Source organism: Ambystoma mexicanum, chromosome 11 (assembly GCF_040938575.1).
Source record: "Ambystoma mexicanum isolate Mex_15411 chromosome 11, UKY_AmexF1_1, whole genome shotgun sequence".
NCBI lineage: Eukaryota > Metazoa > Chordata > Amphibia > Caudata > Ambystomatidae > Ambystoma > Ambystoma mexicanum.
In genome coordinates, this window is record NC_090934.1 from 1,384,174,566 (window position 1) to 1,384,200,321 (window position 25,756).

Sequence of the window (25,756 nt, forward strand, 5' to 3'; positions counted from 1 at the left end):
GACCAAGCATTGGCAAGTGCCATAAGAATACAAGGAACTGTGTAACTTGGAAGAATAAGCAGTGCGAAAAGCTCTGAGAATATTATGACAAGTGAATGGTGGCAAACCAAGTAGGAGAAAGCTCCAAGAGGATGAGTCCAATACCACTTTGAAGCTGAAACAGTGGCATCATAAGTATGAAGAAGACGCAAGTAAGGTTGTTGATTGTATGACCTGTAATGGGTAGACCATGTGGTCCAACTACTGCTCCTACACAGAGTACACCTCCCTAAAGGAAAAGCCACTTAACTCACTAATAGGCTTGTAATTGAATAGCAAGGAAAACTTGTGTGATCTGAACTCTGTGATATTGGTGAAATTGGTGAAAGGCAACAAAGCAAGAAAATCTGGGAAGTATCCCCAAGAATTGTGTTGTTTCGGAACATTGAGAGACTTCTAAGCTTGGAGATGGGAACCCTCTTTTTGCGTAAAGTGAACTATCCTGAATCTTGGGGGGAAGGCAAACTCCTTTGCTAACCAAGAGCTGGGAGAAGCTCTGAACATTTATTTGAACACTTCTCATTTTGATGCTGACATCCGTACACATTCTATACAAATAGATGTGAGGGTAAGTATAGGTTTTAAACACAGACAGACATTTGCTTTGGACTTCCTGGCATAGACTATCATTAGTTTCAGTTAGGTGGCAAAACCCCACCTTAGCTTAGGGCACCTTAGCTTAGCTTAGGGCCCTTTTCCAACCTTCTTTTTGTTTTAATAAAAGTTTGTAACTCATGCTTTACTCGGTTGTTTCTTTCTACCTCCTGATGCCTTCACACTTCCTAGGTGAGCAAGAAGCCTTTTACTCTATACGCGTGTGGGTGTGGTGAGAAACCTGAAGGTGTCTCACCCGCTAGTCCCGGGGATCTGTCATCCAGGTGGCTAGGACACAGCCATCGCTTTTGGATCCAGTTCCTGGGGGTGGACCAGTGCGGGAGGATAACCTGGGTGAAGGGTCCTTGGGGAGTGGAAGTGGGACACTGGATGGCGAGACGCTGTATCCACTTCCTTGTACACCTTTACCCCATCCTACCAGGTAGGATACTTAGGAACTCAACACCCCCTTTCCCAAAACAAAATGTTCTCATGCATAGCTCACTGTGAGAGAAAACGGACTGACACCAGAGCCGTATGCCTGACATGTCCCAATACAATGGTGAGGCAGGGTCAGGCAATCAATGACCATTACACACACCGGACTTCCATCACACTTCGCCCACACGATAAAAGGCAGAGCACGAAAGCACACTCTGAGCAAGGCAAATCAAATGAGGAAGCAGCGGTTCCTAGATGGCAGTTTAATACAAGGCGAAAGACGGCAAAACCGAAGAGGACTGCAGGGAGGGAAGTACCCTTGACCTTTTCAATGAAAGAACGTTACCTTCAGGAACCTTTGAGAATGGAAACGTAAGACCAGGATTCGAGGCTGCAGGTGAGCTGATCCATCGGAGGACCCTCCTGGGCCTCTGTTTGGACTAATTTCGGGCCTGGTTTGGGCCCTCTGCCCCTGCCTGCATCCCTCTTTCCCCACTGCTTCCCAGCTTGGCCTCCTCCTTCCTCCCGCCCCTCAGCCCATCCCCGGTCCCTTATTGGCTGATTTCAAAGAGCCATCCGAGGCTCGTATCGAGCCTGCTCACCGCCGCTGCCTTTTCCACCAGGCGCTGCAGGTGAGCTGATCCATCGGAGGACCCTCCTGGGCCTCTGTTTGGACTAATTTCGGGCCTGGTTTGGGCCCTCTGCCCCTGCCTGCATCCCTCTTTCCCCACTGCTTCCCAGCTTGGCCTCCTCCTTCCTCCCGCCCCTCAGCCCATCCCCGGTCCCTTATTGGCTGATTTCAAAGAGCCATCCGAGGCTCGTATCGAGCCTGCTCACCGCCGCTGCCTTTTCCACCAGGCGCTGCAGGTGAGCTGATCCATCGGAGGACCCTCCTGGGCCTCTGTTTGGACTAATTTCGGGCCTGGTTTGGGCCCTCTGCCCCTGCCTGCATCCCTCTTTCCCCACTGCTTCCCAGCTTGGCCTCCTCCTTCCTCCCGCCCCTCAGCCCATCCCCGGTCCCTTATTGGCTGATTTCAAAGAGCCATCCGAGGCTCGTATCGAGCCTGCTCACCGCCGCTGCCTTTTCCACCAGGCGCTGCAGGTGAGCTGATCCATCGGAGGACCCTCCTGGGCCTCTGTTTGGACTAATTTCGGGCCTGGTTTGGGCCCTCTGCCCCTGCCTGCATCCCTCTTTCCCCACTGCTTCCCAGATTGGCCTCCTCCTTCCTCCCGCCCCTCAGCCCATCCCCGGTCCCTTATTGGCTGATTTCAAAGAGCCATCCGAGGCTCGTATCGAGCCTGCTCACCGCCGCTGCCTTTTCCACCAGGCGCTGCAGGTGAGCTGATCCATCGGAGGACCCTCCTGGGCCTCTGTTTGGGCTAATTTCGGGCCTGGTTTGGGCCCTCTGCCCCTGCCTGCATCCCTCTTTCCCCACTGCTTCCCAGCTTGGCCTCCTCCTTCCTCCCGCCCCTCAGCCCATCCCCGGTCCCTTATTGGCAGATTTCAAAGAGCCATCCGAGGCTCGTATCGAGCCTGCTCACCGCGGCCCTCGCGGGCTAAGAGTCAGCATTGCAGGCTTCCCCTGCTCAGTTCCGCCTCCCCCTCCATCCTCCGGGCCCTGATTGGTCCACCTCCCCTTTATCCTCGACTTTCCCAGGGCAGCCCTCTGCCCGGCAGCCCCTGCGGCGAAGGGCCGCAAGGCCAAGGGCGGCTCCAACAGAGGCGGCTCCAGGAAGTGTCAGCAGGTGTCCGCAGGGGAAGCCAAGGAAGCCACCAGACACCATCAAAACCGTAAGTGTTGGCTTGGGTGAAGGGTAGAGCAATTACTCTACTCCAGAAAGCTCCTGCCACTCTAACCTACATTTCAATGGCCTGCAGTATAATGTCAACCAGTGATTGTTGGCATACGCCACACCTAGATGGAATCTCTAATAACCTCTCTGGGAAAGTTGAAATTAGAAGTGTTCCCACTCTCATTTAGAAGTGTTCCAATTGCATTTAGAAGTGTACCCAATTGCATTTAGAAATGCACCCAATTGCATTTAGAAGTATACCCAATTGCTTAGAAGCACCAATTAGTTACTTGACTAGTTGAACGTAGAAGTGTGCCTAAAAGCGTGAGTCACCGATCCTTGAACTACAATCAGAAAACCCTCCTAAATCAACCCAAAGCTCACACCAATCATGAGCGCACCAACTCCACCAGTGCCCGTCAGAAACTACTCCCGTGGACCTCCTCCACTCTCCGATCTGCCCTCCTTCCCGCCCCCCGCCCTCCCAAGACAACCCACCCTCCTCCGCAATCTCTGCCAGCACCCTCTCTAAACACCAAGCCAGGGGGGCACGATGGCGTGCCACCCACCCCATGACCACTCATCTCCTGAACCACACCGCCACTCACCCCAATACCTCTCATCCCCTGAACCACACCGCCGACCCGCCTGCACTGCCCATGCCCGCTCCCCTCACTACCACGCCCCACCCTGCAATCACCCACCCCCCGCCTTGCCATCTTACCCCTGCCACCTCCCCCCGCCCGACTGCACCCTTTCCCCTCCCTAAAAACTGCGCGCCTAGCCCTAGCGAGAACCGAAGCTGCCTCCCTCTCCCCCTCTGACCTCATGGAGTTGTGAATATTGGCCTGCGTCGCATCTAGATGGAATAATGCTAACCATACCACGAGTGAACCACAAAGACTAGCCTGCGCCAAATTTAGACAGAAATGTGACTGTTAGCATGTGCCACACCTAGATGGATTTTCAGAAATGTGATTGTTAGCATGTGCCACACTTGGATGGATTCTCGGGTTTGGCCTACGCCAAATCTAGACAGAAATATGATCGTTAGCATATGCCACACTTAGATAGATTCTCAGGTTTTATGAATCTTAGCATGTCCACACTTAGATAGAATTATGAATGTTAGCATGTCCACTCTTAGATGGAATTGTGAATACTGGCATGTCCAAACCTAGATAGAATTGTGAATGTTAGCATGTCCACGCTTAGATGGAGTTGTGAATGTTAGCATGTCCACGCTTAGATAGAATTGTGAATGTTAGCATGTCCACTCTTAGAAAGAATTGTGAGTGTTAGCATGTCCGCGCGTAGATGGAGTTGTGAATGTTAGCATGTCCACACCTAGATAGAATTGTGAATGTTAGCATGTCCACGCTTAGATGGAGTTGTGAATGTTAGCATGTCCACGCTTAGATAGAATTGTGAATGTTAGCATGTCCACTCTTAGAAAGAATTGTGAGTGTTAGCATGTCCGCGCGTAGATGGAGTTGTGAATGTTAGCATGTCCACACCTAGATAGAATTGTGAATGTTAGCATGTCCACGCTTAGATGGAGTTGTGAATGTTAGCATGTCCACGCTTAGATAGAATTGTGAATGTTAGCATGTCCACCCTTGGATGGAATTGTGAATGTTGGCATGTCCACTCTTGGATAGAATTGTGAATGTTAGCATGTCCACACTTAGATGGAGTTGTGAATATTGGCCTACGTCGCATCTAGATGGAATTGTGAATGTTAACATGTGAAAGATGCATTAAGAAAGCGTGCCCTTTAGCCTCTCCATGAATTTAGAAATGTGCCCAATAGCCTCTCTGGTGAACTGAATTTAGAAGTGTACCCAAGATCCTCTGTGACAGTTGCATTTAGAAGTGTGCCCAATAGACACTCTGGAAAGGTGCATCTAGAAGGGTTCCCAATAGACACTCTGTGAAAGTTGCGTTAGAAGTATGTCCAATATCCCCTTAGTGAAATTTAGAAGTGTACCCATAGCCTCTCTGAGAGTTGCATTTAGAAGTGTGCCCAATAGTCTCTCTAGGAAATCGAACTTAGAATTGTTCCCAACAGCCTCTCTGAAAATTGACCTAATAGTACGCCCAGTAGACTCTCCGTAGAAAATGGAATTTAGAAATGCGCCCAATGGCATCGCTGTGAAGGTTGCATTTAGAAGTGTAACCAATACCCTCTGTGAAAGTTGATTATAGAAGTGTATCCAATAGACGCTCTGTAAAGTTGAATTTAGAAGTGTTCCCAACAGACGCTCTATAAAGTCGAATTTAGATGTGTTCCCAATAGCATCTGTGAAAGTTGACTATAGAAATGTATCCTATAGACACTCTGGAAAGTTGCATTTAGAAGTGTGCCCAATAGCCTCTAGTAAACTGAATCTAGAAGTGTGCCCAATAGCCTCTCTGTGGAAAACTGTATTTAGAAGTGCGCCCAGTACCCTCTCTGGGAAAGTTGCATTTAGAAGTGTGCTCACTGAAAGAGCATATAACCGATCATACCACACCACCATGCTTACTCTCTCCTTACATCACCACTCAACTAGAACACAGAGCTACTATGACACCATTCGGTATAACTGTTCTCATACCAACATTCCGCCGCTTACTCCACATCATTCTATGTAATCACTGCTGGTTCCACACCCCCAGCCAGGCGTTTTCCTCAGGCCTAACGCAGCCACATCCGTTCCGGATAAATCCTGCCAGAACGAACACATTCTCCTGATCTCTCAACCACCACACCTACCGCTAAGAAGCAGCTACTACACGAGTCCCGCACTAGCTGCACACATACCCGGTGCTCACATGCACCTTTTGACTCTCCCTACTCTCTCTACTGATCTGAACTTCGGTTCCCAAGGGCGTTCAACCTACAAGCGCCTTCAGACCATACCAATGGTATATAAGGCGCTATATAAGTGCAAAATAACAATAACAATAACAATAACAATGCTGCATAGTGGGTCGGAGGTACCCGGGCCCGAGTTGATAGTCAAGATGGGAGAATCATTTGCAGCCATGGTACTGTCCGTGGCTCCTAAAAACAAAGCATTGCCAGTGAAGTCAGCACAGCCGGTGAGTTGGGGAGACTGATACCAGACTTGTCTGTGTTGAAGCCAAGGTTGCAAGCAGCAACATTGTATAATGAAAACTGAAGCGAACAGTGTAGGAAGCATATGCGGCAAGCAACACAAACACAATTAATCAGCAGATGAGTGATGGAATTTAGAAACTAAGCTACAATATAATAGACAAAGTGGTCCGGCACCACGTGGGTGCTCATTCGAAAGTCTCTGTTAGGTATCCAGCTGAAAGGAGGCAAATGAAAAGAGTGATAAAGAATTGTGAAATCGAAGTGGTCTAGCAATGGGTCAAACAAAAACCTTGTGCACATTTCAAAGTCTTCGATAGTTGATTAAATCAAATAGGAAGTTGGTTGAGCCCAGCGGAGAGGGATCAGCTAAAAGCTTCTGGTTAAAGCAAGTATGTGTAAAGTTATGAACATTGTGTTAAAAGGAATCTGAGCCCAAATGAAGGGGATCCAAGATCTGAGCCTGACCGAGGGGGATCCTAGATCTGAACCTGGCTGAGGGGTGTCCGGGTTGAACCATGAGTTACCCGAGAAAGAATATCCTACGAGAAATTGGATGCATAAATGATTTATGAACATTGTGTTGAGAGGATCTGAGCCCGGCTGAGGGAGATCTGAGGTGAATAGTGAATCACCTAAGAAATTGAGTACTTGTGAACATCTGAAAGAGGAAAATAACTTGCCGTTTGTCGCATCAGGCCCTCTGAATAAAGAGACTTTGAAAGGCAAAGGACTTGGGCAAGGAAGGCCCTCATGCCAATGATTGAACGGTATCCTCGTGCTAGAGAAGCCAGAGACTTTGCTAAGCTCGAGTGTACCACCTTGTCCCATACTGAAAACATGGGGAAGGGAGGCCAAAGGCCTGAACATCCTGACATATCATTTTGTGAACACTTCTTTCTTTTTCGTAACATTGTTTCCCACACTATTTGTATTTAGAGGTAAGGATTGGATTGACAATAGGTTTATTAGTTTAAGCCCTTTTATTTTGACAAGACACTACCAGGACTGCATTATTATTTGATGGTCGTAGCTTGCTCCCATCTGTAGATTTAGGATTAGATAGGCATTTTTTAAACCCTTTTTAAGTTCAATAAACACCCTTGAACTGTGGTCACTTGTGTCTGTCTTACTGTTGATACCATACCTTCCTTACATGTGGTGTCAGAGGTGGGATGTGACTCAATTGAAAGACATTGGGAAACCCTAAAATTCCAGAAGCTTAGTCATAGAGCCTCAGACCCCTCTATTGCCAGGAAATAATCAATAGGCTTTGATATCTGTAGCAAAAGAGAGGCTACTATCCCTCCAGGGAAAAGATGAATGATTCTGACTGACTTAGTTTTGATACCCCCTCCTGGGTATTATATAAGATTGGCCTCAAAATCTGGCTTGGCTTGGAAGTGTGGTCTAGACATTCTAGCAGGCGTCATAGATCCCGAATTCCGCGGAGACATAAAGGTTTTCTTACAGAACCATGGTGAAATTCCATTTGAGGTACATCATGGGGACAAAATTGCACAAGGAATTCTTGAAGGGCTGTATTTCCCCAGTTTTGAAGAGAGTGAAACAGACAATACGGAGAGAGGTACCTTAGGCGTTGGGGAAGCTGATGGACCATCTACCACTGAAGAGAAAAGGGAAGAAGAATTTACCATCTTTCCCGACCTAGCATTCGCCCAGTGAAATGATCCAGCCGTATACCTGACATGTCCCAATAAAATGGCCAGACAGGGTCAGGCAATCACTGACCATTACACACCTGACTTCTATCACACTTCCCCATGCGGAATAAAAGGCGAAGCACAAAAGCACACTCTGTGCAACACACCCTCAAAAAGAACAAAGTCCCAGGTCACTACCATCTCCTAAATCAAATAACCTATACCAAAGCCCCCCTTCCTAACTCTTCCCCCAAACCCCCCCATACTCCCTGTGGTGTCCAGCCCCGCCCAGTTAAAGTCACTGTTCGAGGACCGGACCACCAGGCGTTTCCGAAGCACCAGGGAATATCCACACGTCATACTCATATAAGAGCACCCAGGGGGGCGTGGCCGACAGCCATGCTGTGAAGACGTACCTCACAGGAGCTCCTGCCTGATCTTGCAAGGATCCGACGAATACGGCATGAAAATAAAATCATCTTGAACCTAAGAAGTGTACAACAGCAAGAGCGCAGTGCAGCCATAATTTCGTCGCTACAAGATACGTGGAATAGCACATATCACCACAGTCGCAGTAGTACGTAGAGGCAGCCAAGATGGCGACGGAGGGAGCGCATCAATGCGGAGAAAGCTCCTGAGCAGTTGGTAGTGAAAGCCTGAGGACTGCGTGTGTATGCGGGAGGGCACAGTACAGGTTGAGTACATTCCTGACAGCGAACTGGTCCCATGCCGACCCGGAGTGCGTAGGAGGTGCAACTGCGACCCAGCGGGCTAATGAGACCAGAGACCAGTGACCGGCAGAACAAGAAGGCGTTACCCGGGATGCCGCAAACAGGTAAGCCAGGTGAATAGACCCTGAGGGTCTCAGGGAACAAGCGGACGAGCGGGGAAGCTGAGAAGGTGGCCCATACATAAGGGAGAGGACGTAGCACACCTACAAAGTGGACACTAAGAGGCGAGCCCCTAGTACAAACAAGTGCGTGTCTTAAACCTCGGTGTGAGGTGGAATAGACCACAAGGACGCATGAGCTGGAAGGAGTGCGGACCCCCACTGTGTCAAGAAACACAGCCAGAGCCGCACAGCGGGCGCTGGTCTGCCTGGGCTGGCAAATTTGGAGAATAATACAAGGCATCCACACAAGCCAGCCGGGCCTAACACGGCCCAAACAAAAGCTGAGTGGAGTGGGAAGGCGTACTGCCCCCATTGTGATAAGCAACATAGACAGAGCTATGCAATAGGCGCTAGTCTGCCTGGCTTGGCAAACTAGAAGAATAAATGCACAGTGTACACACGAGCCAGCCGGGGCCCAGCTAACACTCCTTTCTATACTTCGACCTACTGCATGGGGGACACCAGTGGGCGTGAGCCCCATGCGGAACAGCGCACAGAGAGAAGACAACCATTGGAACAAGTGCAGTAGTAAATTGCAGATACCCCTGCTAAAGTGCCTAAACTAAAGCGTCTAAACAGACAGGAAGCAATCATTCGGCACTGAGACATACAGGATCTGCATAGCAAATGGCGACCAAAGGCGGAAAGGCAAAAGCCAAACAGACCACTATGGAAGCATTAACCAAAGGCCAAGATAGCCCAAGACAGAACACGATTGGCACCGGAGGACAACATGGCAGATACGCTGGACAAAGGGGACCATCAGATACTGGCCACCATAGCTGCACTGAAGACAGCGCTGGGAGGGAAAATAGACACAATAATGGTGGCCCTATGCCTGCTGAAACAAGAGGTGCGGGCGCTTGCAGAACGTAAAGGACAGCTGGAAACACAGGTTAAAGACAACACCAATGAGGTCTCCAAGGTAACAGCAGATGTTAAAATACTGCAGCAAAAGTAAAACTGCTCAGGGACTGGGCTGAAGATGCAGAAGGGTGGGCAAGACGGAACAACATAAGGATCCTTGGATTGTCTGAAGGTATGGAGGACACTGACCCCACTAACTATGCAGAGAACCTACTGCTACAGGAACTAGAACCAGGGAACCTTACACAAGGATTCACGGTGGAGCACACGCACGGCAGAACCATACAAAGAGCCTCAGCCAAATTAGCAATATACCCAGACAAAACCCTCCAAGTCCAGAAATGCAGAGCCCATTTCATTGCAACAAAGGAAAGACTAAGGGAGGCTGGGCTGAAATACATGTTGATCAATCCAGCAAGGATGAAGAAACTGCATAACGGACGTGCATTGTTCTTCCGACAACCAGAGAGGAAGCACCAGGCTGGTTAGACAGCGTGAAAGCACCAACATTAAGCAGCGATTGAAACAACAAGGCTTAGGCAGGAGCCTGTCGTGCGGAAAGCCTGTTACAGATTTCCAGAGACACAGAAGACCAATTATGCATGAAAGTCCTGCAAGTTAATCAGTGGATGTCATCCAGAGTTCAATCCAGTAGGTTCCCATAACCGGGCATAACTATAGCCGTAACTGAATGGTTTTTGTGGAGCAGCAGAACATGTTGAGTAAACACAGTCTTTAAGGGTAGGGTGTCACTGGAAGCAGGGGTGCCCTACCTTCCCCATAATATTTGTTAGGGTACAATACAAGTACCCACCCGTTGGGCACCGAACGCCTGGTCGAACGACTGGCAGGGGAGGGAGCTAAAGCAGGATTATCTGAGCATGTACAGCATAGCTGGACGGTTTAAGTTGTGGGTGGATCAGTTGGGTAGGGGGGAGGGAGAGGAGTTGTTATTGGGTACAAATGGGAAGCCAGATAGCCTACCCCGTAGTGGGGTCACAACGAGAGGCATAACCTCGAGGAACAGCTTAAGAGAGTGGCATTAACTGAAAACACCTAGACACAGTTACTGTGGAGGGTAGCATTAAAGTAATGACCTGGAATATCTGGGGCCGTAATAACCATGTGAAAAGACTCCGAACGATATCATACATGCATAAGAACAAAATAGGAGTGGCCTTATTACAAGAGACACAACTTAACAAAACCAGACAAGACAAGTTAGCACAACAATGGTGCGTTGTGATAGTGGGGTCCACATACTCAGCTTACTCTAGAGGCGTTCTCATCTGGGTGGCCCCTACAATCCCACTCAAGATACTACACACTAAGATCGATGGCAAGGGCAGGATGCTACTGATTTATGGCACTCTAGAAAACAGAGAAATATGTATTGTGAACACGTATGCGGCGAACCATGACGCTACATCCTTCTTTCACTCCCTCTATGCAAGATTAGGCTCGTACAGAAACAGAGTGTTATTGTGGGGAGGGGACGTCAAATGCACACTCAAACCCAAGTTGGACAGGTCTGATGACAAGTTCAGAGCCTCCAGCAAAAGTCCTAAACAACCTCCTACAGTCCTTTAGCCTTGTAGACATCTAGAGGACACTAAAACCATTAGGGAGAGATATATCACATCATTCCACCCGACACATAGTGTACACAATGCTAGATTATTTATTCACATATAAGGAACACGCGATAGAATTCGAGGAAGCAGAATATAATGCCAGGGTATTGTCAGACCATGCCCTATTAGCACTCAAGTAGGTAATAAAAGTGCCTAGACCGGCCATACCAACCTGGGGGCTAAGCAGCAAAACCTAGCTGGACACAGCGTTTAGAGGGCACATGAGGAAACACACTGAGGAATTGTTCAAGATTAATGAGGGCAGCGTCAGGTCAATAGGAACGGTATGGAAAGCATTTAAAGTGGTGAGTAGGGGAGAGATGATAGCCCAAGCACGTGGGGTGCGAAAAACCATCACTGCAGAACGGAACAAAATCGAATTAGAACTGGCAGAGGTTGAGAAAAGAAACAGTGCTTGGGAGGAGAACTGGGGCGAGGAAACTAGACTGAGACAGGAGTGCATAACACAATGGGATAGGCTGGGCAAATTCAGGTACGCAAAGCATTTAGAGAAAACACATGCAGAAGGGGATACACCAGGCAAACTGCTGACATGGCTCTGCAAGAATGATAGTAAGAAAACACCAATATATTCCATACAGAATAAAGAGGGTACTATGTACAGTACACAAAAGGAGGTGAAGAACACGTTCTACAAATATTACAGGGAGCTATACGAATAAGGTACGGAGGGGAAGCGTAGCGAACTAAAGGAAGCACTAGACCTCATAATTTTACCGCAACTGGATTCAGAGAAAGTGTTGATGCTAGAAGATCCTATAAAGGCTGAGGAGGTACTGGCCACCATTAGAACAGTGCCCTCAGGGAAAATACCTGGCATGGACAGGTTGCCGGAGTATTCTACAAGGAATACACAGACAGTCTTGCACTGGCCCTCCTGAAAGTATACATGGATGCGTTCGAAATAGGGACGCTCCAACGTATCACGAAAGAAGCCGTATTAATACGCCTCCCTAAACCGAATAAAGAAACAGTGGAATGTGGTTCATACAGGCCACTGTCCCTATTGAATTTGGATAACAACATTCTCACAGCACTACAGGCGAATAGGCTAAGGTGAGTAATAACCAAACTAATGCACCTCGATCAAACAGGTTATGTGCCATGAAGGAATATCTCTGGGAACCTACGTAGATTACATCACGTAATCTCCAGCACAAAAGATTGGGATGAATACTGTGCGGTGGCCTCATTAGACGCAACAAAAGCATTTGATTCAGTCCACTGGCACTGGCTATATGCGACAATGGCAAAACTGGGTGTAGGGACAAGGTACATGCAATGGATTAAACTGATTTACACTAAATCGACGGGGAGGATTAAAATAGGAGGCATCTACTCAGAGAAATGGGAATTGCGGAAGGGAACCAGACAGGGATGCCCACTATCCCTGATACTCTACATTATAGCAATGGAACCAATATCAGCATTCCTTAGGCAAGAATATCAAGAGGCAGGGATCAGGATAGATGAGAGGTGGCATGTGGTACCTATGTATGCGGACGACACTCTGCTGTACCTGCAAAACCCTGAGGATAACCTCCAACACATACTAGAAGTACTAGATAACTTTAGTGAATTGACGGGAATTACGATTAATAAACACAAATCCTGCCTATTCCCGCTAGTCAAACTTGCTACAGTTGGCAGTGCGAGGCTACCAACACTGACCCTCCCGTGGAAGACAGACACCGTCAGATACCTAGGCCTAGACATATACCACACCCCCAATCAGGAACGCTCATTCAACACTGAAAAAGCGCTGGACAGACTGGTAAACTCAATGACATTTTGGGGAAAGCTGCCACTGTCGGTAATGGGGAGAGCAGCATTATTGAAAATGGTGGCACTGCGTAGAATCCTACATTGCTTTGGGAATATCCCCTACAATATACCTAAATCATGCTTTACTAAACTAGAACAAGAGTGCAGAAGCTTCCTATGGCAAGGAGGCAGACAGAGTCATGCTGAGCACCCTACAAAGACCCTAAGATAAGAGCGGGCTGAGAATCCCGAATTCAGAATTATATTACCTAGCAAGCCAGATGCAGTTTGTGGTTGACTGGATAGCAGACGATCTCACAACGGACTTGGCACTACTACAACCAGCAATGCAGCATCTACTACACCTACAAGAAGTATTATGGGTAACCCCAACAGAACCACAAATATATCCACCCTTGGTACAACTAGGGATACAGATATGGCATCGAACCTGTAAAAAACATAAGATTAAGGACCTGTTATCGCCACACATACCCCTGGCAGCGGTAATGACAGGTGACAGAGGACTAAGAGCCAATGTGCGATGTAACTGGGAGTCATGTGGGATCATAACAGTAGGAGACCTGTGAGGTGAGAGTTCCTTAGTGATTTTTAATTACTTACAGGACACAACAGGAATACACAGAAGACAATACCTCCTATAACAGTCCATTGTGAACATGATCAAGAAGAGATGGCCAATAATAGGGGGTAAATAACAAGGGGGGTTCTGGGAGACTCTCTGCCACACATGAGTCCTGGTTACAAGAGCCTTACCCAGAGTCTTTAGCTCACTATCTTTCACAGAGAAGAAATATCCCAAACATATCAGTCTTTGTCCTGCCCTGGGGCAGTCCAGCACCGAAATGCTAGGCAATTCTCCTCTGAACAAGAGTACCAACAGCAACCCCAGACACGTGTTTCAGTCTGGTTGAACCTCATCAGTAGGGTGTAGCTGTGCCTCTCTAAGAATAGTGAGCAAGGGGTCCACGTCTGGATTCCTCTAGTAACTTAGGGTGAAACCCAAAGTTACTTGAAATATGCAGATAACAAGGGGTGTCCTGGGTAAGTCTCTCGCAACCAGGACTAATGTCTGGCAGAGGGACTCCCAGGACCTCCCTTGTTAATTTGCATATGCAAGTAACTTTGGGTCTCACCCTAAGTTACTAGGGGAATCCAGACGTGGACCCCTTGCTCACTATTCTTAGAGAGGCACAGCTCCTCCCTACTGATGAGGTCCAACCAGACCGAAACACCTGTCTGGGGATGCTGTTGGTACTCTTGTTCAGAGGAGAATTGCCTAGCATTTCGGTGCTGGACTGCCCCAGGGCAGGACAAACACTGATATGTTTAGGATATTTCTTCTCTGTGAAAGATAGTGAGCTATAGACTCTGGGTAAGTCTCTCGCAACCAGGACTAATGTCTGGCAGAGGGACTCCCAGGACCCCCCTTGTTAATTTGCAATAATAGGGGGTGACACGATAGAATGTGAAGAAGTGGAAACAATGATAAATACCTCAGAGGATGGGCATGCTATGTCGAGGTTATCTGAGGTGCTTTTAGAAAACCACTCAAGGAGCGAATTGCGTGTCAGGGCGAAATGGGAAACAGACCTAGGCATGACCTTCACAGATAGGGAATGGCAGAAGGTATCTAACTATCACAAGAAGGTCTCTAGAAATACTAGATTTCAGCTGTTACAGATGTATATAACACGAAGAGCGTACCTAACACCAGGGACCTAACACCAGGGACAATAGCTGGATTCAAAGGAGCGAGTAGGTAAAGTCCGGCTTGTAGAATGGAGGTGGAAAGATCTGCAGAAATTTACAATAGCGGAGACGTGGGTGTGGAATCAGGCCATTAGTGGGCAGAACATTTTCACTCACTAACAGTCCAATCTATCGACCTCATGAACTGCCTCATGTACTGCTTTTGCATTATCTGACCTCATGCCATCCCCCACAAGGGACCATAGAGATCGCAATTGTTGATAAACTTGTCCAAAACAATTCATTTTGGCACATGTATTTGTACACTGTATTATGTACGTTGTATATATTTTATTGAATTTCCTATGTTCCTTCCTTATGTATATATGACATATCCTCTGATTCATTAAAATTAAATTACCTGCAGTAGTCATTGCCACTATTTGTTTGTTGAATGACCGTCAGGTCTAGTGTTGTCCTTTTCTGTGGTTTCCCTTGACCTTGCTCAATTGTATCATATAAATGTTCACCCACCTGGGTAGAGCAGGGATGTAACCAGGCACCCTTCCTTGTAAAATCACCATGAGTTCCTTACAGGAGGGCACACATTCTTTTCCTCACTGAAGTGAATGCCTAAAGATCCTGGAAAACAGTTATCCTGGAGGAACCGAAGGAAAACGGCTCCTCTTTTCTCACCTTCTCAAGAATCCTCAGCTTTTCCTCATAATAGTGGAAGCGGGCAAGCACAGACCTCTGACCCCTTCTCCCTCCCCCAGCATGATGAGCCCTATCATTCATGGGTTTGGCAGTCATATCACTGCCAGACAGAAGCTTAAGCACCTCATGGATGGTTCTCTTAATGTCTCTTTCAGTCTCTCCGTCTTTCTCCTGGATCCCAAAAAAAGGGGATGGTTTTCAAGTAGACTTTTGATTGTGCCATGATAAGTGCTTCTTTCAAGTGTCTTATGCTTCTATCAAAAGTGGCCTTGCCCAAACCTACCTACAATATGTATAGAGCTTGCACGTGTACAAAAAATGTGCCACTGTTTCCAGCCCCGTCCAGCCAGATGAGAGACAATCCACCGACATGTGCCTGGCACATTTCTTCAATATTGCATTAAAAGCTAAAACTCCTGCGCAAAATGCGAAATACAGGCTTTGCATTGCCGTGACCCACAGTTCATCAAGATAAGGCTCCCGCCCCTTATGTCAATCGGTTGATAAACACATTTCAATTAAACCAAATGGTGACTCGACGTTGCAATACGTGCTTGGTTGTGTCGATAGATGGATAGTCAGAGAAGAGTGTTAATGCACATAAATACAAATTAAGAATTTGGAGGAGAAATATGTAGTGGGCTGTTTCAAAATCTGCAGAGAGGTCCATAAGGATGAGAACAAAGTGTTTAATTTTTGTTTCGGAAGCCAGAAGATCTCTGGCCTTTCCCAGAGTACTGTTCCTGTAGAGTGGTACGGGAGAAAGCCAGATTACTGAGGTTTACAAGGACAGTTGATGTTGAGAAATATTAGCATATGTTGAGATGCAGCTATTCCAATCGTGTAGAGACACAAGAGGGATTGGACATTGGGCGGTTTTGGGAGCTACATTTTTCGGAGGATATTTTTGATTGAGAGTTATTCAAGCATCGTAAAAATTCAAGGCAATGATTAAGGAGATATATACAACTATTTTATTGCAAAAGGACCCACAGACAAGAAGGAAGTATAATATCAAAGGCCCAAGCAGTGGGATTGAACAAGGATTAATAGCCCAATGTCAAATTCTGTATTAGGAGGCCGAGGCGATGAGCAAAGGTGATGGTTGCATGTTCAACAGATGGCTGTGGGTTGTGTCAGTCCTTCTTTTAAACATGCCAGCTTGGGCTTGAGCTGGCTTCGAGGTTGACGAAAGTGGTTCAGATTCCATTCAAAGGAAAGACGTAGGAAGAGCGGCTTGGTTGATGGAATGGACAGCTGTGTGAGAGGATGAGAACGCATGTGAAGCAAGGTATATTTCAGAGTTTTTGGAAAGTAGGGAAAATGGATACACCGTGAAGTCAGATAAAGAATTGCATTTGTTCACGTTCCTTGAGCAACACTGGTTCATGGTGCTGTGGAGCATACAGGTGGGGGGTGAGAGTTTGTCATGTATATGTGATCTGTTGAGTACTGGAGTAATCTCTGTTAATGGGATGGTGACCATGTAGGTTCGAGCATTGAGATTTGGAAATATACATATACTTTTTCCATGTGTTCTTTTTTGCAGGTGGTGCAGGAAATTCAGAAAAAGGGATTATTAAGAAGACCAGTGGATTTGCTGTTGGTTATCTACCTCTTGCTAGCAACCGCTTTCTGCATATTTCGAGGAATGGTGAGTGGACAAGTGTACAAACCAGTTTGTGACTCAGGGAAGGAAATATGACCTTTGTTGAGTTTGAGCTTTGCAAAACTAGACATGTTATTTTCATAATATATAACAGAACCTGGTTGATTTCCTTCCAAAAGAATTGGAAATCATGGTATTGTCCCTTTCCTTAGAGAATGGTTAAGCTGAGATACTGTTGCCAACGGTATCAGAAGGAATATGCATAGATTAATGAATTTTTCTATATTATTCATGTTTATTTGAAAGGTTCTTTCTTTATCAGGGATTAATAGGATTTCTATCTATTGGATGTAAGTAGGTGGCCGTGCACATTTTCTGTTAAGAAAAAATACCACATTACACGTTTTCAAGAACCTAACTTTAGTATTGTTCCAGTTGGTCATCATTTCCGTCCAATCAGGTTAGGTTGCATGCAGTGTGGCCATGGATTCTAAGTTGTGTGCGCAAACCAACTTTACACTTAAAGAGAGCGAGGAGAGGATGGCAATGGCTTAGGGTTAAATGGATAATAGGAATAAATGTATCGATCTACTGCCCTCTTTGAAAACTAACATGACAGATCATACACCATTCGCCATTTCATTTTGTATTAAAAGGGTTCATAAATAACGCTAATTTACATTTAAAAAGTCTAATCGATAAGTGCTTTGTTTAGTACAATGGGCCTCATTACACAGAAGGCGGTAAGGGTTAACGGTCACCGGTAATGGTACCGGTGACCGTTAACACTTACCGCCTTACTACGAGGTCCCTTTGCGGGTTGGTACTTTAACGCCTGCTTTTTAGCAGGCGTTAAAAACCAACCCGCAAAGGGACCAGGGTGCTAATTATGGTACCGCAATTTGCGGTACCGTAATTAGCACCTTCCCCATTCCCATTATGCCCTATGGGGCAAAAATGGGAATGGGGAAGGGCAATGGGAGAAGGGGGAATTACCGCCCTGCCAACCTTGGAATAGGGCGGTAATTCCCCTTTCCTCCAAGGCGGTGCCGGTATTTTACCGGCATGGACCAAGGTGCTAAGAGCACCTTGGTCCACCGCCTACCGTGTAATGAGGCCCAATGTGTTGTGCAGTTTATAAGTGATCATTTAGTTAAACACAACAGAGATTGGATTGCTGCCCTGTGCTTATTCTATCCACTCAGGTGATGATACTAGACAGCGCAAGATCCTGGGACATGTCTTCTATTGCTCATCTTGCAGACATCACTTTTGTTGTCATACTCTCATCACCGTTGTCATTTTCTTAAGATCGCTTTAGATTGTCCTGCTGAATTTTGCAGATACTATGTTCAGCTTCAAGAGCCTTATATCAAGGATCCTGCGGCCTATCCCAAACTCCAGGTAAATAAACCGCTTTCCGAGCATCATGTCAAATATACCTTGTACCCTTAAGAATGTTTGCAAGTTGATCTTCATGTAAGTATACTTGGTTCTGGGATAACAATGTTTTCATTTGTAAGGAAGAAATGCCACATTTTCAAAAACATAAAGGCATGGATTCGCAATCTGTGCATTGCAAAATGTGAGTTTATATACAGCGGGGAAAACAATTTTTTAAAAGAATTAATGTCTTCACTCATAAAAATGTAACGTCTAAAAAATGTTGTTATGCCAATGATAAGGTACAAACATTGTCTAAATCTATTATTTCCCTAATATAACATTAATTAAAATACAACTTTTGCCTAAATCACGCCACACTAGTACGTTAGAAGACTGACTCGTTTTAACTATAGTATGGATGCACACTCGCTAATATTTAAAGCTGGTGTTGTGAAGTATACCTGCAAGTGGCTGAACATACTCACATTCCGCCGATTGGTTGTGCACGCACACCTCTGTGTGCCTCACACACCTATTGTGAGACAGACCTGCTTACAGCCCCGTCAGGGGATGGGAGGGAGGAAGCTCAGCCACTAACTCTTCTTCCATGTGCCTGGGTGCAAGCCGCCCACTCTCTGCCTCTCATTTCCGGTCAGGAAGGCCGCAATGCTGGCACGGCAAAGAACCAGAGTGGGGGCAGCAGGATGCCAGAGAAGTCCCTACAGTAAACCGACGTAGGCTCTAGCCCCAAAACATGACGACCTTGGAGGGCAAACAATGCTGGAGTCCAGGGACGCTGGGCCGCTCCAGTCGGCGAGAACCATGAGGAGCGCGGTTCCAGCAGAGAGTGTCTGCTGGAGCACACGCATGAGGAGGAGGAGCCAACATCAGGAGGTGGCGGTGAAACCTCTGCCTGCAACGAAGCGAGCTCCAGAAAACAGTGTCTGCTGAATCCCGTGCTCCGGGGGAGCTTCTGCTAAACCACCAGCGATTATTATGACTAATAAAGGCCTCCAGGATGGCCATAATAACAGCCCCATTATCCCACCAGGTAATTGTAAATTAGGCCTGTCACAGGTTTAGACAAAAAGGAACAGAAATTTCCTCCAGGCCATTACAGTGCCACTGTGAGGAATGCGGCAAAGCCATATGGAAAAATGGGGGCAGGGCTTACAAGTCCTTATAAGCCATCCTTAAGCCCTTCCCCTGTCACACCCCTCAAAGCAAGGTAAATCATTGGCTAGGGTAAATGGCCAGTCCTTGGACAGGGGGTTATTTAAGTGATAACCTGAGTGAAGGTTGGTGTAGGTTAGGCGGTTGAAGAGAGGAGGACGTCCGAGAGACCAGCGGAGGAGAGCGTGGAAGGATTGTGGAGGTTACTGGAGAGAGGGGTCTATGGAGTGTTTGCGCATGGGAGTGAGGATTGAGTGTAGTAAGAGTAGAGCAGGTGTAATGGGAGGTAGTGATAGGCAGTGGTAATAGTGGTAGCAGAAGGTGGTAGCCAGACTGGAGAGAAAAGGGAAGCGGTAGTAGTAGAGATATGGAGGTAGCGGTAGAGAGGGAGTAGTAGTAGTAAGAGGCGGTAGTAGTGGTAGAAAGGTGGAAGTGATGGGGAGCAGTAGTGGTAAGAGCAGAGCCGTGGTAGTAGCAGCGAGGAGGTTGTATTGACCAGGAGACTGAATAGTAGGGAGGAGAAGATGACCAGAAGGGGATAGTAGAGTGTTCGTTGGAGGAAGTAGTTGTAAGATAAGGAGTAAGCAGAGGAGTAATATCAAAGGGTGGAGGTAGGAAGTCAGAATGTAATATCAGAGGGACAGTAGTGTGGTGGAAGACCATCTTGGGACCCAGTGTCAGAGAGGGTCAGGGAAGTGTGCATTTTCCTGTAGAGCGAGTAACACCAGGGTTGAGGAAGGCACTGTCTGCGACTCCCCTAGAATACTAGGCGGGGCTAGGAGAGGAACAGCTAGAAGACCCCTAGGGAATCAGGCAGCCAATGTCTTAAGGAAAGCATCGGTAGCAATAGGAAGAACCAGATGGACAGGTGGCACGCATCCTAGCACGAAGCGGGATTAGGAACGCCTGGGCTAGGGAGGCGGGAATAGGCTTGGGAAGTCGAGAGAGAGAGAGGGGGGTCCGCCATAGCACTGAACTTCCCCAAGATCCTGGATTAGTCCTCACCTTCCTGAGAATCCCAACAATACTACTTGTAAACACTGGTGGACCTACTTTGGGAGTATAAGTGGTTTTTTGTGGCAGAGGCCCTGTCACACTATGTAAACATACCTCTAGAGAGAGACAGAGATAGTAGCAGATAGAAATGTTGTTTAGTGCAGTAACACAATGTGGCTGTGCATTAACTTTCAGAAAGGGTATAAGTGGGATGCCTTGAATCCGCATTGTCATCCAAAGGCCTTTCATTCACAATTTGCCTTAATAAAATCATGAAAGAATTAAAAAAAAAGTAATGAATAATGAGAAAAATATAAAAAAGGGAGTCACATATAAATGAGAACATTGCAGATGGCTGGAACGAGGGTTTTGCTCCACTACAACCTATGGCTCACGCCCCCTATCTCTTTGTCGATAGTTCTCTATGTGTCCTTCAGTAACATGCCAGTCTCTCAGAATGCCGATTCCAAAGGCCTGTGTTACTTCTAGTGAAACGAATGGTTGATTTGGAGATATTTATGTCCCATGGGATATCTAAGCGCTTAAGGAGTACTAGTGTAAACCAGAAACAACAAGGAAAGATTCAGAGAAAACGCAGGTGCAACTAGAAAACAAAGGTCTTTGGCTTTCATCTGAGGGCCAGCAAAGATGACCTTTAGCTGCCCTGTTTTTCTTGTGTGCTGTTCTTTGCTAATATCACAAGTTCTTTCTCTTCTGCTTTTAATTTCGATTTTTAGAACAGTTACCTTATTTGCGGTAAAAGGAGGCGCAATGACTGTCAGGTTTGCCATGGCTGACTCTACATTTCTGTTGCACTCCTTTTCGCCGCATTCGCAGTGTCGGATTGCCCCCCCCCCCCGGCCTTTCGGCCCGTACCCGGCCGAAATCGTCCCTGGGTGTTGAGGGCCGGTTTCTGGCCATGCTGGCCATGCCTGGGCCGGTTTGGAAAAAAATATATATATTTTTTGCCGGGCGAAATCGTCCCTGGGTGTTGAGGGCCGGTTTCTGGCCATGCTGGCCATCCCTGGGCCGGTTTGGAAAAAAAAATATTTTTCTCACATTTATTTTTTTCTTCCAAAAAGCCTTCCATCCTTTTTAGGTCGATAAATGAGTACCAACACAGGTTGGGTGATATTGTATGCATATTTGTTCTATAAAAAAAGAGCGTAAGCGTAAGTGCTATACAATAACATATCATTTGGCCTTGGAAATCTGCATGGATTCATAGTAATTTAGTGTACTTCGGGACACAATGCTATTTGATGCCACTTCCTGTTTTGTCAAGGGGTGAAGTTTCATCGCTTCCGGGATGTCACTTTGGGGTGGGGGTCAATTAACATCACTTCCGGTGATGTCAGAGGTCAAGGGTCGTGAGGCAAGGAGTGGGCCACTTTTTTGAGGCGAGGGATGGGCCGCTTTTTTGTGGGTGACTATTTCTTGTCCCAGTCCAACCCTGCGCATTCGCACACACGCACCTTGTACACTTGCACACCTACACACATGCTCAAAAATCTCTGCGCATGCTCACACAGCTCCGTGTGCTCAGGCACCTCCTCCTAGACGCAAGCAGAGACGATAGAGCTAGTGCTTGGTGGCAATTTCATCTTCAGGTGCCGCTCTACTGTGTAGTGGAGTGATACAGTATGACCCTGTGTTTACATTCAGGCAGCAAGTCGCATCAGCTGAACAATCTCGGACTTCCAGTCATCAAACTATTCTTATTTAATTCACAGTGGCAGAGATTCATTCCAAAATGGATCCCATGAGGAGTCGATGTGATGGCGCTTTGTTGAGGATAATTTCATATTTGGATACAGTTAGATGTTATTCTACAAGATGCCACTGATGATTACGTCAATGTTTTTCAAACAAGAATGATGCATGCTACTACTCCTTTAAGATTGATTGTATTTTCCAAAGAGAGGTAATTTAGACTATTTATATTAACCTCAAATTGATCGCGTTTAACGTACCTGCATAATATGATCCTATTATTTGGGCGCAATCATGATCAGTGCTTGCCGTTCCCTGCATTGAGATACCTGTATAGAATGAATGGGTAAAGCCCCAGTGATCTTGTTTATGTTTGATTATGTTATTCATTTATATTGCGCGCCAGACCCGAGGGTATGAGTGCGCAGGAGCAGCAAGGTTATTCTCAGCTTAGTTACAGTGCTGTACAGTAGTTTACAGTGAATGCATAGGTTAATACAGTTGTGATAGAAGTAGTGATATACAGTTTACAAAAATACAGTGATAAACAGTTTGCAACTATGCATATTTACATGGGGACATAGAGTGTCGAGGCAGGTCAGTTATTGGTCGTTATTCTTTAACCACTGAATGTAGTTACGTCTAAAGAGGGGGTAGGTTTGTGGTGTCCTGAGAGTGATAGGTAGGGCATTCCAATGTTGGGCTGCCTTCACCTGGAAGCTGTTACCCCTCATTTTGGATCGATTGAACCTAGGAACTGTAAGTAAGTTGGCGAAGGATGATCTGATAGAATAAGAAGATACACCCCCAATAGACCTATCAGCTAAATAGCGGGGGGCAGCATTATTGAGGCATTTATGTGTTAGAGAGGCTACTTTGAGCCAGACTTTGTCAGTGGTGGTGAGCCAATTGTGAGATCTCCTGATGTTAGAGATATGAGCTTTCTTAGGAATGCTGAGCGCTGCTCTGAGAACATTATTTTGCAGCGTCTTAATTTTATTGGTAATCTGTTTGTTGGCTCCAACATACAAGGCATTACAATAGTCAAGCTTTGATAAAACAAGGGCTCTGGCTAAGGTAATGCAGTTCTGGGTGGATAGGAACGGTTTGGCTGCTCTTATAAGCTTACATGTGTAGGCTGTGGAGGAGGCCATGGAACTAACCTGTTTATGGAAGGCCAGGGAGGAGTCTAGGTAGATTCCTAGTGTTTTCACTTCCTTTGCTACCTTAATGCGGTTGCCGTCAATGATGAAGCTCGAGTAGTTGCAGTCCAGTTTATTTAGATGGGGGGGGGCGGATCCAAGGATGATAAGTTCAGTCTTGTCATCATTCAGGCATAGACTGTGAGTGGCCATCCATGCCTGGATGATGAGATACACCCTGTTCACCAAGGCCAAATCCTTATTGTAATCCCCCGTCAACGGGATGAGGATCTGGGTATCATCAGCGTAATTAGTGTAGGTGATACCCAGGCCGTCAAGATCATCAAACAGGTGCTTTGTTAACACGTTGTAGAGTGCATGGGAGACACATGAACCCTGAGGGACCCCACATGTGATAGGGATGGGGTCAGCGGAGGCTGAGGTGGAGAAGACGCGCATAGATCTGTTGCTCAAGAATGAAGCAATCCAGCCGATGGCTTCTTGGGAGAAGTGGGCGGCCGAGTCTAGGTGATCACAAAGAATTTTGTGCTCAACTAGATCAAATGCTGCAGAGGGGTCTAGAAGGAGCAGCAGCACTGATTTCCCATTGTCTCTCAGAGTGTCGATTTGGGCCTTAAGGTCAATGAGAGCTGTCTCTGTCCCATGTTGGGGTCTGAAGCCTGATTGCCGGATTCCCAGGAGGTGGTTTTGCTCGAGGTATTTTTGTATTTGTTGGTGGCTGTCTTATCTAATATTTTGAGTAGGAAGGAGATGGTGGTGATGAGCCTGTAATTAGTGGGTATTGTCGGGTCTAAGGAGGGTTTTTTGAGTAGAGGGAGGACCCAGGATTCTTTAAGGCTGTTGGGAATGAGAAGGAGGCGTTGATAAGTTTGGTGATGAATGGGGAGAGATCTCTTGCTGCATCTTTGATGATTTGTGCCGGCCAGTTTGATGGTTTAAGGCTAAGGATGATTTTTTCCACTTCTAGCGTAGAAACTTTGGAGAAGCTGAAGGGGGAGAGTGGGTTAGGTATCAGCATGGGGCGAGGTGTGGAGAGTGTGGGAGTGTTGGTGGATGTTGGTAGAGTTAGTTAGGGATTCTTTCTTGTTGGAAATTTTGATTTGAAGGCCTGCTACTTTATTAGAGAGGGCATTTTGGACGCTGGTGCACCATTGTTTATCTTTCACGCATGTATCTGGGACTAGGACAGATGATTCCAGCTCTTTGATGATGGTGAACAGTTCCTTACTACTGGATTTGGCTTGTGTTATTCTTTGATTATATGATTCCTGTTTAGCGATTATGATGATTTCCTTTTTGTAAGTTGAGACTATTTTGTTGAGGGTTTGCTTGTTGAAGTCAGTGGGCGATTGTCTCCAGACTTGTTCCTTTGAGCGCTTCTCTAATCTGAGGGCTTTTAGGTGGGGAGAGAACCATGTGTTGAGATGTTTTTTTGGCTTGAATTTTCTCAGTTTTAAGGGTGCGATAGAGTCTAGGGCAGCACACATGCTGTTGTTGTAGCATTCTACGAGGTAGTGGGTGTTGGAGGAGGCTGAGGGTTGGTTCAGATTTGGGAGGATAAGGGGGATGAGTTTTTCAGCTGTAATGTTTTTCTTGCTTCTCGTAGGGATAGCTGTGGCTATTAGGTTGTTAGTGATGGGGATAGCGGCTTCCAGGTTGAAGGTGAGGAGGTGGTGGTCGGACCAAGGTTGTGGGGTGTTGGCAGAGATGGTGGCCACACAGTTGTGGTCAGCTACCCAATCCAGGGTTCTCCCTTTGTTGTGGGTAGGGGTGGATACTCTTTGGGTGAAGCCTAGTTCTAACAGGGTATTGTTAATGAGGGTAGCCTGGGGGTCTTTGGGGTCTTTGAGGCCCAAGTTGAGGTTTCCTAAGAGGAGGCTGTGGGAAGTGTTTTTTAAGCTTTGGTGAGAGTGGCGGTGAGGTCTTCCTCGAAGGAGCCTAGCAGTCCAGGGGGTCTGTAGAATAAGTGGATGGTGATAGTTTGGGAGTTGGCAGTAGGAAGTTTGGCTGTTAGAGATTCGCAAGATGGGAGGTGGTTAGTGGTGTCAAGCCTCATGTTGAGGTGTGTTTTGACAATTATTGCGAGGCCTCTACCTCTGGATTCTGTTCTGTCCGCTTGGAGGATGGTGTAGTCATCAGGGATGGCTGGGCCAGCGGCTGCATGGAGCCAGGACTCAGTGATGGCTAGGAAGTCTAGTCCCTCTGCTAGAATGAGGTCTGCTATGTCTGTGGCATGGGCTACTACAGATCGCGTGTTGATTAAAGCGCCTTTTATGATAGGGGTGGTGGTACGGGTGGTAGTGGTGGTTAAGTTGTGAACCTTATGCTTGGTGTTGGTTGGGTTATGCTTGAAGGTGTTTGTGGGGAGGTTGGAGGGAGGGACCAAATGCGTAGGTAAGGTTCGGTTTGTCAATTTGGACTGGTTGGCGTCTCTGGCTCGGGGCTCGTAAAGTTTAGGCAGTCTGGCACGTAA

The 25,756-nt window shown here is 46.8% G+C and overlaps 1 protein-coding gene across 1 annotated transcript in view; it reads left to right on the forward strand.

Moving 5' to 3' along the window:
- Nucleotides 1-25,756, forward strand: part of TM6SF1 (transmembrane 6 superfamily member 1) — a 411,212-nt gene that overhangs the window by 313,752 nt on the left and 71,704 nt on the right. The window contains exons 7-8 of the mRNA XM_069624987.1: nt 16,793-16,897; nt 18,164-18,256. Coding sequence (XP_069481088.1) covers nt 16,793-16,897; nt 18,164-18,256 — 198 coding nt within the window. The remainder of the gene's footprint in view (nt 1-16,792; nt 16,898-18,163; nt 18,257-25,756) is intronic.